The sequence below is a fragment of the Colius striatus genome, chromosome Z, assembly GCF_028858725.1.
Source record: "Colius striatus isolate bColStr4 chromosome Z, bColStr4.1.hap1, whole genome shotgun sequence".
NCBI lineage: Eukaryota > Metazoa > Chordata > Aves > Coliiformes > Coliidae > Colius > Colius striatus.
Window position 1 is genome coordinate 17,091,851 of NC_084790.1, and position 14,363 is coordinate 17,106,213.

Below are 14,363 nucleotides of genomic sequence, written 5' to 3' on the forward strand. Positions count from 1 at the left end.
AGTCACCATCCCTAGAGATACTCAAAAGATGCATAGTTGAGGTACTGAAGGATATGGTTTGGTTTAATGATGGGCTTGGCAGTGTGAGGTGAGTGTTTGGACTTGATGATCTGTAAGATCTCTTCCAACCACAACAATTCTATAATTCTGTGAGCCTGATCATGGCACAGATGGCTGGTTATGTTTGGAAATTTTGATGGTAGCCTTGATAAGGGCCACTGCACATTCTGAAGTTGCAAGAGGCTTTGGCCTGAGTCTCAGGTTGGAGATCTGTCTGGTGATGGCTGTGGTTTTAACTTCAGTGAGTGAATCTAGAAGGGCTGTTGTGCCACGCTGTCTCAAGAGGAAGATCTGGATACAGAGTGAAATGGTTTTGCTGGCTCCTTCTTTGATCTGGTTTTGGATCTGATCCCTCAGTCACCATATTACTTTTCTGGAGTTTGGAAAAGGAGTTTCAAAAAGGTTTTCTAGTTACCTGTTCTTGCTAAAAAAAAAAAAGAGTTCTGTTCTTTAGAAGCAGACTAACACAGTGTCTAGTATCTGCCGTAGAGAAGGGCTGAGGTGAGCCCTGTCTGGATACTTGCTGAAGATTTTCTGGGAAAGCACCTAGGAAACAGAACCCCTCTTCGTTCAGAGTGTGAGGAATTCATCACCCCTTTGCCCAAAGTAGTCCCTGCTGCTAAGTATCATGAGATAAACCCATGACTTGTGTTTTTTTGTGCTGCTTTTGTCACTCTTTTGCCAATGTTTGTAAAGCGTGTAGTCAAGTGACGTGTTTCCACTGTTTGATGCGCAGGTACGCAGGGCGGCATCAGACTGTACATGCAGGAGCTGATCACCATCACACAGAAGGCCCTGCAGTCCCAGTCCTGGAAGATGAAGGCGCAGGGAGCAGCTGCCATGGCATCTATCGCCAAGCAGACGGGCTCGCTGCAGCCACCGCACCTGGGCATCGTGCTGTGTGCCCTGCTGCAGGGGCTGCCAGGGCGCACCTGGGCCGGCAAGGTGAGGTGGCTGGCGCCCGGCACCCTGCAGCCACAGCCCTGGCATGCGGGGGACAGCACGCTGGCGTGAGCAGCCTGCCCGACACCCTGCCTGCAGCACACACACAGCATGGCACGGGGGCAGGCACAGCGTGGATTGCTTTAGGAGCAGGGTTGCTGTATAGACTACTGCCACCGTGCCATACAGTAGCTTAGAGGGGGTTCCAGCTAGTGCTTAGAGGCACTGCAAGGCTGCTTTCCATGGCCAGGCCAGTGCAGATGGAAAGCCAAGTACCCTGCAGCCTCTGCAGCAGGAGTGACAGGAGCAAGACGTTGCTTCTGCAGGCTGGTGTCAGGCCCGTTTTCGTACAGCCCCTCTCACGTAGAAGGACTTTGGCTTGCCAGAATTTTTCAGTGGATTCTGTTCTACTCATTGCAGGAGGAGCTGTTGAAGGCCATTGCCAGTGTGGTCTCTGCATGCAAGTAAGTGTCTTGAAAGAGATGGTACTCTCAGTATCTGGGATCACAAAAAGGACATTGTTGCACAGTGTTGTTACCTGTCTGGTACTAAGGAGACTCCATAGAGTTGTGAACAGCATCCTGATCTCCCATCAGTGTGTGAGAAGTTTTTCTCCGCTTTGCTTGTGTGGGTGACTGGTGAGAGCTGGGAATAGCAAGTGATGCTTCAGAGGATCCTGCAGAGGAAAATGATTGATTTGGGGCAAGGAAGTAAATGCCCAAAATTGCCAGGAAGAGAGAAAGAAGAGGGATGGAAACCTTAAAGGGGAAAAGGTAAAACAGGAGTGTGGGGGGAAAGTGCATTGGAAACATATGAGGAAAACCAGGGAGAACAGACCAAGTAGGAGCAAAGAGCAGCACAAGAGTATAACTTCAGCTACAGCCGTTGGTAGGCAACCCTGTGCCAGGACACAGGAATTACTTCCTATCTGTGGGAAAAGCAGTGTTTGTTAAGGCATTAGTGTGGGTCTGATAGTTTCTGTGTGCCTTGTGTTTCAGTGCAGAGCTGCAGAAGTCTGTGCCTGGCCAGCCCACCATCCATGACGTTGTCCAGGCTGTCCTGAAGGAATGCCGGAAGGAGAACCTGAAGTATAAGATGGTGGCACTGCGTTGTGCTGCTGGGGTGCTGCAGGCAACCAAAGAGGACCGGTTCCAGGAGCTGGCAGATATCGTCTTTCCCATGATAAAGAAGGTGACAGTTCAGCTTCTTGAGTTTTCCCTCTTCCAAAGCAAAACGCAGAAGTGATGACAGTGCAACTGATTCTGGGCATGTGCCAGGCTTCTGCCCAGAAGGCTGCTGAGTGCCCTACACTCAGCCAGGTCCTCGGTGGGGGTGAATACCAGACTGTTGGTGGGCCCTGGGAGAGTTGTATTTGTGCTCTCCAAATTCTGAATTAGCCCAACTGTTCTCTAGGCAGATTCCTTCCTGCAGTGTCCAGCACTGACCCAAGACAGCATTAAAAGTAAAAAAAAAAAACAGTCAAAAGCTGCTCTGCAGGCAGCAAGAGACTCCAAGGAAGCTGTATGAGGTGCTTCTGTCTGGTATCTGCAGTGCTTTGCAGCTCTGCAGGTAGGAATCATGTGGCAGAGGCCAATGCTGGCCAGCGACACTGCTGTGGCCGAGGGTTCTGTGCCTGCCCTGTGGAGGCTCTGGGGGGGTTCAAAGAGTGCGGTGCGTGTGCTGCAAGAGTCAACCTGAGTGCATGACTGGCCTGCTCTCATCCTTCTGTCCATCATACCTTCCCCTGTGGCCTCCACAGAGCTCCCTGGAGAGCATGGGAACAGGACTACCAAAGCACGATGAGGAGGATGAGGACATGAGGGAGCGAGAGGTGCAGATGGAGTCCCTGATCTGTGCCTTCGAAACTCTGGGTAAAGCCTGGCCCAGGAGCCCTGAGACACAGCGTAAGTAGGCTAATGGCACACAGGGCAAGGGGTTTTGGCTCAAACTGTTTCCCCTTAAAATGAGAAGGAGGAGGAAGGAGGAACCTTGAGATAACGTGGGGAGGCTTTTGAGGAGGCACAGGGGCTCTCTGCCAGCAGCTTGCACAATCTTCTGAAAACCACCCCAACAGCTTTCCCACAGTAGCCCATCCTTGGGGAAGTTCCTTTACTGCTGTCTTAAGTTCACTTCACCAGACTCTTCTGTTTGTGGAGATGTGCAGGATGACAAAGGTGGCTTGCCTGTCAAAAGCAGCTAAGTGCTGCACACGTACGTTTCCCTCAAAGCTGACACAAGGTGGACGAACTGGGTGTATCTGAAGAAAGCACAGGTTGGTTTTACTAGCATGACAGAAGATGTAGTGCAGCTATTTATCCTCCAGCATTTGTTAATGGGAGTGATGACTTTTCGGCATCCCTTGTCTCGGGATGTTGACTTGATCATGTGCAGCGACTAGCCTGATGTCACTTGGAGAGGAAGACAAGGAGCAGCTGGGAGACAGAGTGGGAAGAGTTTCCTTCTGCCTTAACCTAGTGGTAACACACATCCTTATTTTTCTGTAGGTTGCTACCGCCAAGAGTTTTGCAAGTTAATGTGTGACCGTCTGAAGCTCAGCACATGGAAAGTGCAGCTTGGAGTGCTGCAAGCCATGAATGCCTACTTTCAAGGGTAATTCTCCTTTCTGCAGTCCACTTTGATAGTGTTTCATTTCTTCGTTACTTCAAGCCATCTAATGGAGGATGACACTGGGTTCTGGGAGGAAGTCGGGCAGACCTCCCTCCCTGTGTCAGGGTGTCTTGACAGTGTTTTTGCATTTGACAGGCTAACACTGTTTGACGTGGAGCATTCAGACCCTGCAGCTCTGACAGAAATACTGTTGGAAACCTGTTCATCTATCACCCATTCTTTAGGTAAATACACTTTTCCTGGTTTGTGGTTGATGATGAATCCGTTGTCAATACATTAATCCTCTGGGAGCTGGCTGGTAGAGGAAGTGCAGAATAAGCATGAGCTATCAGAGAGAACTTTTTGCCTTTCCTTGCACTAATGATTCTAATGTTGCTGCAGATGTTCCAGACAGTCCTTTGCACAGAGAGGTAAATTCCTCTGGTGCAAGGGAACTTTGGAAGGGGAGAGAGAGGCAGACAGCAGACTCTGTGCAGCATCTCAGGAGTGCAAACTGAAAACATACATTTTCCCCACCTAATCAAGCTAGTACTGATTTAACATAGGGGTTTTTTTCTCCACAGTTTAGGTTTCTTGGGTACGTATGCATTGGAGAGATCCAGAATGTTTTCAGAGAGCCAGTGCACGAAGCTCCAAGGCAACTTGTTCCCTCTGAGCAGAGCACCCATGTGGATATAAGCATTACCGATGTTATATCAACAGCTGTTGAGCTGTGTATTACTTTGGTAGCATTCTCATCCTGTGACTATAACAGTGCCCCACATCTCCTCATACCTGCATGTGGCTTTCCTCTCTGGTACCTCTAAAGGCAGAACCTTTAGAGCTAGCTACCAATCCAGAGACCCCTTTGGGGAAAGTTTCTTTCAACTACTGATCTTCCTGGAGTTAGACTTTTAGCAAGATCTCAGGAGCTTTAACAAGCTCAGGAGTCTAACTAGCTGTCAGTGACAAACTTGTGCTTATGGCACAGGGTTTGTGTACCCTCACTTAATGCTGCTTGTTAAAATTTGGATGGTTTTTAGCCAAATACAGCTCACCAAAAGAGTCTGTTGTGCACAGAAATTGTCTGTGATGAGACTGCAGCTCTGCCAGGTTGTTGACCTTCAGTATCTGTAACAAAGTGTAGCCCTATGGTGGCTGCAAAGGCCATGCGCAATGTTTAGTACCCTTGTTGGCCTCTGGTCGATGCCACTGGCCATCTGTAGGCCTCTCTCAGGGAGGCCTGGCCTCTCTCTGGGAGGCCTCTCCTCTCTGTGGGGCACTGAGCTCAGCTCAGGGACTGTGCCTTGCACCCCAGTGCACCATTCCTTCTCAATGTGAGTGTTGGAGTTTGTTTGTTTTTTCAATCCTTTAGAAAACAAAAGCTACACGTCCATCAGAACAGAAGCTTTGTCTGTGATACAACTGCTGCTCACCAGACTGCAAGGTGAGGCTTCTTTGTTGCCACCTGGAACAGACACTGTTTGGTAAAGAACGCATCTGTCCATATGGCCTGGAACCCAGAGAGATGGCGTTACCTACTGCTCACAGCGCTGGGTGATTCTGGGGTGGCTGGGCCTTGGGAGTGCTTTGCTTAGTGACTCAGCAAACTTGGAGAGCTCTTGAGGTAACTATGGGGGAAGTCAAGATCTAAGTGATATTGGGTACTTCTTGGGTGAGGAAAATGTCTAGCAAGGAGAGTCACAGTGGGAGAGCTCATCTTTGTGCAGAAAAGTGATTTTCACCCTTTCAGTGCCAAGTTTAGTTCCTCATTGTTAATTTAGGATTTAAGCCTTGCAGAATTTACTTGATAGAGTGAGTCTACTTATGTCTTAAGATCATATATGTCTGCAGTTCTTGAGTAGCAAATGCTTCCTTTGTATTTCTGCTTTGCACTTCGTGTTTCCTTTATTTTAGCAAAAATCTTATAATCACAGAATTGTTTCGGCTGGGAAAGACCTTTAAGATCATCAAGCCCAACCAGTACCCTCACACTGCCAAACCCATTACTAAACCATGACCATCAGCACCTTATCTACATGTCTTTTGAATGTCTCGAAGGATGGGGACTACACCGCCTCCCTGGGCAGCCTGTTCCAATGCTTAATAACCCTCAGTAAAAAAGTTCATCTGATTTTCTGATCTAAACCTCTGCTGGTGCAACTTGAGGCCATTTCCTCTTGTTCTATCACTTGTTACATGGGAGAAGAGACTGACCCCCACCTCATCACTACAACTCCCCTTCAGGTGGTTTTGGAGAGTGATTATATCTCCTCTCAGCTTAAACTCTTCTCTAGGCTAAACATCTCCAGCTCCCTCAGCTGCTCTTCATCAGACCTGTTCTCCAGACCTTTCACCAGCTTTGTTGACCATCTGTAGACATGCTTCAGCACCTCCATATCATTCTTGTAGTGAGTGGCCCAGAATTGGACACAGTATTCGAGGTGTGGCCTCACCAAAGCCACCTACAACAGGACAATCACTTCCTTGGTCCTGCTGGCCACACTATGTCTGACATAAGCCAGGATGCCATTGGCCTTCTTGGCCACCTGGGTACACTGCTGGCTCATGTTCAGCCACTGCCAACCAGTGTCCCCCACATCCTTTTCCACCAGGCAGCTTTCCAGCCACACATCCCCAAACCTGTGGCATTGTGTGGGGTTGTTGTGGCCCAAGTGCAGGCCTCAGGACTTGGCCTTGTTAAACTTCATACAGCTGACCTCAGCCCATTGATTCAGCCTGGCCAGGTCCCTCTGAAGAGCCTTCCTGTCCTCAAGCAGTTCTATGCATTACACAAAGCAGTTGTGAAGTGGGAAACATTTGTCTCTTTAGGCCCTTGTTTTCACATTAAATCATCAGGGAGGCAGCACACACACCTCAGCGCCCAGTTGAATTTGCCTCCTCCTAGAGGAGTGGCACAAGCTGTGAGTGAGGTGCTGAATCAGTCACCCTTTCAGCCTGTCTGGAGATGTGGATTGCCTTCTGGGGTTTTTTTTGGCATTCTGGTGTTGATGTCTGTCTGACTTTTATCTACACAGAAGCTCAACAGTGGGAAAGCCTGACACCAGAGAGCAGAGGGCACCTGGTTCGTTCGTTGTCTACGATGGCATCAGATAGCAGACCTGAGCTACAAGAGAAGGCATTCGTATTGAAGAAAACACTTGAAAATCTTGACTAAGTTGTAAAACACAAACTGTAAAGTGCCATGTAAAACAAAAACTAAAGAGTGCAGTGGTCTGAAAACCAAGTGGGAAAATGAAGATTACTCTGTAGCATGCATCGTTCCTGGCCAAAATAAAAAAACTGCCTTAAGTTCTTTTCCCCGTTAATGTTATTTTTACTCTTTTAAGCTGATGGTTAGTTATTTTATCAGCAAATACCTCTAACGATCTGCCCTGGAATGTTTGTAAGTAAGCGTGCAACATAAAACACGTTGAGGGCAGGATGCTTTTAATTTTTGTTTCTTTGAATCGGCAGAAGAATGTTACTCAGATCCCCTTTGGTCCCTCAAAGGAGTTGTGCAAAAGCAACCAAGCACAGCCAAGCACAGGATGTGAAAAGCATATTTGGTTTTCACTTGTGTGTTGTGTGGAGATCTGTTACCTGGTGTCTAAACAGCAAATCTTCCAGGCTCTGCAGCAGAGCTAGTGTTTGTTATCTCTAAAGAGTGAAACACTTCCCCTGCTGAAGCTGTTAAGCTCTTGGTGGCTTCCCAGGGGCAGGGCTTCATCTGATGCCCACCTCTGCTTCTCCTCGCTTGCTCCTCCCTCACAGTCAGCTGTCTGTGAGTTATGAAAGGCAGAGCACTGTTAACTTGGCTCCTTCCTCCTCTTCTGACCTCAGCGTGGACTGACCGAGGCTGTGCCTTCCCCAGGCAGCAACCCCGGCTCCCAGGCTTTCAAGTGAGAACTTTTTCTTTTCTCAAAGGATGCACAAGAGAGCACTTTACTGAGCTGTGTGGGACAAGGTTGGGCCTGGTTGGTGCCCAGGTGGACACTGCTCTTCTCAGAATTGTTTTGCATGGACACTCCTTGGCAAAAAAAAAAAATTAAAAAAAAGAAACCAGTCTTTTCTAGAGATGTTTCTGAAGAGTGTTCGAAGTTTGCAATGACACGTTTTTTTAATAGTGGTAATGTTTTATTCCCTCCCTGTTGGCAACCCTGTTCTTGCTTTGGAAACCTGTAATGATTTAGACTTGTCAATATTTGTAAGGAACAGAACCACCCGTCATTTCTCAGCAGCCCAAGTCATGCTGGTTTCTAGCAAATACACTTTAATTTGCACTTAAGGAGAAAGATTATATCTGCATTAGTGTGGAGTAAAATTGCTATATGATGTGGCCATGCTGCCTGTCTCCTTCGTTTTTTTACCCTCCTCAGATAAGAGACGAACCTGACCACTATAGCAACAGACTTTTACAGTTAGCACTGCACCATAATCTGACCAGTACATGTACAGCTTCTTGGGGATAAAGGCTTCGCTGATGGTGAAACACAGTCATTGGTGTGGGCAATGTCATGTCCATGGCTTTCAGCGTACGGAAGCTTGTTTCTTTTCTTAGTCTGCATCTCCTTTTGGATTAGTCGTGTGAGGGAGAGGATTGCTCAGCTAGCCATGTTTCCTCTGTGCCCACCAGGTGTTCAGTACCTACTTTTCCCTCAGGTGCCATTTCCCATGCAGTGTTCTCTGGTACTGTAGCCATCGAGCTGCCTGACTCTCTGCAGGAAAGGAGGAGTGTGATTTGTGCACACCTGGCCATCAATGAGGGATGGGCAGAGCTGTCCCACTCTTGGCTCTCGTGTAGCAGAAACCTCAGCGAGCACTATTGCACTGTATACTGGAACTGGTCAGTGGGCAACTCGGTGCTGGGAGCAGGTGCTATAATGTTTCAATTCACACCTTGTTGCAGGGAACTGCTCTTTGTTTACTTGTAGGTTGAACTAATTGAGCACAGTGTACATTTAAAAATGTTACTGGGCAAATCACTTTGCAGTGTCTTTTAAAACTTGCTTATCATGACATGTAGTGTCACAAGTGCTCATTTTTTTGGTATTAGATGAATGCTACCGGTGATGCTTTGCTGTAGCAGTTTGTTGTCTGACTTGGGGTTTTAGTTTTACTTTATTTTTTTTGTACTGGTGAGTGACAGTAACAGAAAAGCAAGAGCCTCTGCCTGTCTTGCATGGTGAGCTCCCACAGCGTCCCAGAGCATGCAGAGGCAAAGCCTAGCCACGGCCAAGTGGCCGTAAGGAGGATAACTGTAATTGTTGTCAATGGCAACCTGAACTTCTCTATTGGGGATTTACACTAGAGGGAAGAGCATATTCTAGGAACTCTACAAACAGCTGGGTTGACAACTCTGGCCAAGAGTGTTAGGAAGGTTAGAGACGGTGTAACACTTTCTGAATCACAAAGCAATACGTCTTTCTCGTGATTACAGAACAGATTCAGAGCTCCTCTCTAAAGCATGTGCCTATACACAAAACCTACCTGTACAAAAGATAATTCAGTCAGAGGTTTCATTTCTACCCCCTTTGCATTTATAGACTTGACAGGATTAAAACATAAATAAATAGATGTGGCCTTCCTAGAGTTTTTCCTCTGAAAGTGATTGCACTATGTAAAACACACTGTACTTTGCCCGGTGCGGGCATTTCTTGTGCTGCTGCAATGCTTTGTATACCTGGGGTGCGGTGCGCAGACTCGATGCTAGCACTTACATTCTGACCTACAAGATGTTGCTTACATGGATGTATATTGAGAAAAGTTTTCTAATGTTTCAAGATCTCCATCAAATTCACTGCAATCTGTACTGTCCAAGTAATGTGAATGGTCTGACGGAAAGAAAACCCTCCTGCTTACCAAAAAGGCAAAATTAAATAAAAGCTGCATGACCTGTTCTTCAAAGTGCCTGGTAGTGTGGTTTCTTCTCTCTCACTGTGAGCACTGTTGTGTTGCAGGTGCCAGATGCCCTGTTTTGCTCTGCTCTACACCCGCACGTGGGCTGCCACCTGCATGGGGCAGCACGTGGCTCAGCCTCTTGCCAGCAGGCAGGGTTATGGGATGTGTGTGCTTGTGCTCTATGTATGTAAAATATATTCACCTCTATCCTGATGTTCCAGGTGTGTGTGTTACACATGTTTATGTATGGAAGCAACTGAAATGAGACTGAGAAAATGCAACACTTCCAGCTGTCTGAATTTGATTATGAGCATCCAGTGTCAAAAAGTATTTAGATTTTCTCTTACCTCTAATGTTTAGAGAACAATTAAATAATCAAAACTTTGAGAGTGACACCAGGAACATAAAAACTGAGCCAGTTTTTAGTGGCCACTGTTCAAACGAGGGGAGGCAGGTGCCATTTATTGTCAAGAACAGCAAATTCTAAAAACAATTAGCTTAAAATATACAAATATAGCTTCAAATAGTAGGTTAAAAATGAGTATGCCCCTTTTCTCTAGTATTCAGCGAAAGGAGAAAAGACAGTGCTTAGGCTTTGCAGCAGGTTTTCTGAATGCAAGTCAGTGTTTCAGTTTCAGCCTGGCTGCCTGCCGCGGGCCTCCGGCGACGCCCCCAGCGGTAAGCACAGGCAGGGCAGAAGTGTGCGAGTTCAAATTCTAAATGAGCTGTGGATGCGAACTAAGAGCCCAGATGTAACATAGCTCATAGAACACTATGGCAGCTGTAAATGCACATCAAGGGCCGTCAGTCACACCTGTTCACTGTCTACTGCTGTCTTGGCTTTCTCCAGGGTAGGTATGTTATTTTTGTTTTGATACTGACTGTGTCTTGTGATGGTGGACACACCATCCACAAACTTGGTCTTGTAGAGGACATTAGCATTGCTGAACATTCCATCCTTCAGGGACACCACAATGAACTAAAACAAAGCAGAAAGTTTGAAGTAAGTGCTGCCATGCAAATGAAGACTTTAAATAACATTGGGAAAAGCTTCTAAAGAGAGGATCCTTTCAGATTATTTGGTTAGCACCTTGGTGGCAGCTCTTCTCACCACAGCAAGCATACTGGAAGCTGTGCCAAACGGTCAGCATGGCCATGGTGCAGCACAGCAATGGGAAACCTGCTTGTGGGACAGCCACTCCTGGCAAAAATGCTGCCACAAGTCTTGCAAGAACATAGGATATTACACAGACTAGAGACATTGCTCAAATTGTTTTACAACACTGGTAACAAATGTTCCCTTCCCCTCCGTGTTAGTTTGGAAAGGTCCTGTCCTGACAGCAGATAGGTACCGCCATTTGCTCAGTTTCCTCAGTTCTATAGCTTTTTTTATGCACAGGCACAGGGGAACACAGATTCTTTTTCCTCTGGTGCCTGTTTGTTTCAACAGGGTCAAAATTAAGATATTTTTAAAGCACAGGTTAAAAAACTGAAAAAAACAAACAAGTAGTGATTTGAGACATGGATCATGCCTGAAATTGATCATATCAGACCTTCTTCCCTGTTACTGCCTGCTGTGACACAGCAGCTGTGAAACTGCAGAAGCTTCGCACTTGCCGCATCATCAGAGTAACTTCCAGGTGGAACACCTCAGAAACAAAATATACATCTCTGGAATAAAACGCTTGAACAGCTAAGACTCCTCTGTGGCAGACTGCCTCTGGAAACAATGAATGGCTGTGATGGGTTTGTGTGGAGCCCCTTGAACTCAGTAACAGGGGAAGGGGGCTGCTGTACTGCCCCTGTAAACGGGTCAGACTTTGTCCTAGCTCCGAGTCAGACCCAGTTCTGGCCCGGCCGGGCCAGTCTGGCGCCTCTGCCGTCACTATTTGGAAAAATTTGAAGTGTATAGGAGAGGGAAGGGTGGAACGAGATGGAGGTGACCACATGGACCCTGCAGTCAGAGAAGGAGGAGCAGCACTGGAGCAGAGACTCCCCCTGCAGTCTTTGGTGAGCGCAGCTGATTCCCTGCGGCCCGTGGAGGGAAATGGCAGGACTACAGGTTGCCAGCAGCTCTGGGAAGACCCCTTGTCAGAGGAGGAGAGTGTTTTGGACCCCAGCCCAGAGGAAACGGAGAGGAGCCACAGCCCTTGGGATGAACACACATCAGGGGGGCCCATGCCCTGTGCTGGAGCAGGGGAACCAGCAAGGAGCCTGCCTGCCCTGAGGAGAGACAAGAGGCAGGAGTCATCAGGAAGGGACTGAGTGATACCCCCAGTCCCTGCCCCCCTGCAACACTCTGTGGGGGGAGGAGGTAAAAACACCAGGATTGAGTGTCCGAGCTCAGGAAGAGGGGAGGGGTGGGGCAAGGAGATCTTAAAGGGCTGGTTGCACTTTTCATCGTTCACCCTACTCTGTGGTGTTTTCAGTTGGATATTTCTGTTTGTTATGGTTTGGTTTGAGGCTGATTAAATTAAGGTTTTTTTTCTTCCCCAAGCTTGCCTGTTTTCCCCAGGACCTTAAGAGGTGAGTGAGCCCTCCCTGTCCCTAGGGTGTTCCAAAGGCCTTTGGTACTTAGGGCTGATCATGGTCCTTTATTCCTGGAGGGGCCTAAACCATGACAAGAGCAAAAACAGATGGTCACAAGAGTTTTGAGGTCATACCTGGGAGTGTCTGAAATGGGTATGAAGCATCTGCCCAATATTCTGGGTATGAGAGAGATCAAGAGCTGCATCTACTTCATCCAAGATGTAAATGGGGGCAGGTTTGAAGAGAAGCATCGCCAAGATCAAGGACAAGGCCATCAATGACCTAAAACAGAGCAGAAGAAAGTGACGCTTTACCTTCTTGTTTAAGAGGCTTTGGCTACGTGAACAATTGTTTGGTAGCGAGAAAACACTGTCTCAAAAGCAGATTCATGCTACAAGTTCTGAAGAGGCAAGGAAATCTTCTGCCACAACTTCTGGTTTCAAAATGTGAAAACTTCTGCCAGAAGTGGCAAGCGTGGCCTACTCTTATATTGGAAGACCAGGTTAGTTGGATGATGATATTTAAAAATCATCCTGTTGCTTTACCTATTTTCAATTCTGAGTTGTGCAGGGATTTTTTGATGTACAGCTTTTGAAGCATTCTGTCCTTCAAAAGGTTCTTTATCTGTCTCTCACCTCTTCCAAAATTCTGTTTCTGCTTTTCAGTTTGTTAGATGTTTCTCCTTACAAGTTGCAATGAAGCAAATACTTTCCACGGTAACTATAATCACTGGAGAAGAAAACTGTCACCATGGCACTTCTTTGACCAGGACAGAACTTGTCCATATAGATTTCTGAGTTTACACCTCACAGGATGAAGCATTTAATTCAACAGTACCTCAGTACTACTTAGAGTTAACTGCAGTTTTCTCACCACTCAATTTTTTGCTCACTTCCTCAAGGACTAAAATCTTGTTTGCTATCATATGCCAAGTAACATATTGTTCTAAGTGCCCCTAGAGCTCAAGTGAATTAATAACAGTTTCAATGTTGTCAAGTTGGAAGGAGACACAGTCCCTAGTTTGACTAGGGAAAAGACATATCACTTAAAGACACAACTGCAATGGAAAACAAATGGAAAACCCACAGAGATCACCAACCTTTGTCCTCCGCTGAGTTCCATTAAGTTTTCCTTCCACGTGTTTCCCAAGGCAACTCTGAACTGCAGACCATCCAGGACATCATCTGTTTTACAGGCTGCTAGCATAGCTTTGGCTCCTGGTAGGAGTGTTGAAAAAATTGAACCGAAGTCTTCATTCACCTAGAAGTCAGAACATAAAAGATGTATGTACATGCTTTGAATCAAGAGCACAAACAGCTAAAAGAATATTGTTTTACATCTACTTGCTTTAGATGGCCTGTCCAATTTAACCAAGTGCCTTCTTTTATGTCTGGAAGACATGCACATATAGCATGGTGAGAAAATAACAGCATATGGAATCTTATTTTTTCTGTACTGACAAGAGAAGCAACACTGAGGGATGGATACATATGTACTAAGCATTTTAGAAGGATCAAATGAAAGAAACACTGAAAGGCTTCTTTGTGCTCTCAGCCAGAGAAATGGTTACGCCCTACCTCAGATCTATTAACTGGTAAAGTACTGTTTCTCACAATTAAAAGTATAAGCACCTTGGAAGACGCACACAATGGCATCCTCCCCCCCCCCTTCTTCCCAGATTACTTAAGCAATGTCCAGGTATTGGATGGGATACAACTTAGTAAACATAGACTAAAATTTCCTAGGTCAAGGAATGTACCTGAGAAGGCACATATTCTGTGATGCTTTGAAACACGATTCACTAATTTTTGCCAAACAAGATTTTGCAATGAAAAGGCACCATTTTATCAGTGGTATCTTATGGGCAGCAGTAACTAAAACCCTGTACTTCATTGTGGCCAATTTAATCTTAGATATAACAGATCACCTCAAAGCCCAAAAGTACAAGTTCTCCTGGTTAGGCAAAAAAAATCTGCCAAGAGCTTTCCATATAGAAAATGTTTTACTTTTGTTATAGTTAATGATATGAGAGTACATGAGTCAGCTGTTTCTCTATTCCACTGTTGCCTATTAGTGACAGGAACAGTGGCCCAGGTCCACAGCCCCAGACTGTATGGGGCTACACAGAACCAGGAGATTTTAACTCTGGTCAAACATTGGTTTAAGTAAACAAAAAGATGCCTTACGTTTTTGTGGGTACTAAAAGGGAATGGTGAAGTAGTTTTGCAGGTTTAACTGTATCTTTACAATTTTCAGACAATTTATGTCTTATTCTCAAAGGTAGCATGAAACATGGGAAATTAAGTGGTTGTTTTGCAACTTAA

At 46.3% G+C, this 14,363-nt stretch overlaps 2 protein-coding genes across 4 annotated transcripts in view; one reads left to right on the forward strand and one right to left on the reverse strand.

The window, feature by feature from the left end:
• ECPAS (Ecm29 proteasome adaptor and scaffold) overlaps positions 1–9,501 on the forward strand; it is a 68,714-nt gene extending 59,213 nt beyond the window's left edge. For all 3 annotated transcript variants that reach the window (XM_062017367.1, XM_062017366.1, XM_062017368.1), the window contains exons 42-49: positions 797–1,005; positions 1,423–1,466; positions 2,001–2,193; positions 2,762–2,906; positions 3,507–3,612; positions 3,766–3,854; positions 4,985–5,056; positions 6,648–9,501. In XM_062017367.1, the coding sequence (XP_061873351.1) occupies positions 797–1,005; positions 1,423–1,466; positions 2,001–2,193; positions 2,762–2,906; positions 3,507–3,612; positions 3,766–3,854; positions 4,985–5,056; positions 6,648–6,787 (998 nt within the window). In that variant the 3' untranslated portion in view covers positions 6,788–9,501. The remainder of the gene's footprint in view (positions 1–796; positions 1,006–1,422; positions 1,467–2,000; positions 2,194–2,761; positions 2,907–3,506; positions 3,613–3,765; positions 3,855–4,984; positions 5,057–6,647) is intronic.
• A 441-nt stretch (positions 9,502–9,942) lies between these two features.
• Positions 9,943–14,363, reverse strand: part of SMC2 (structural maintenance of chromosomes 2) — a 28,162-nt gene continuing 23,741 nt past the window's right edge. The window contains exons 23-25 of the mRNA XM_062018328.1: positions 13,139–13,299; positions 12,174–12,321; positions 9,943–10,489 (exon numbers count right to left, since the gene is read on the reverse strand). Coding sequence (XP_061874312.1) covers positions 10,319–10,489; positions 12,174–12,321; positions 13,139–13,299 — 480 coding nt within the window. The 3' untranslated portion in view covers positions 9,943–10,318. The remainder of the gene's footprint in view (positions 10,490–12,173; positions 12,322–13,138; positions 13,300–14,363) is intronic.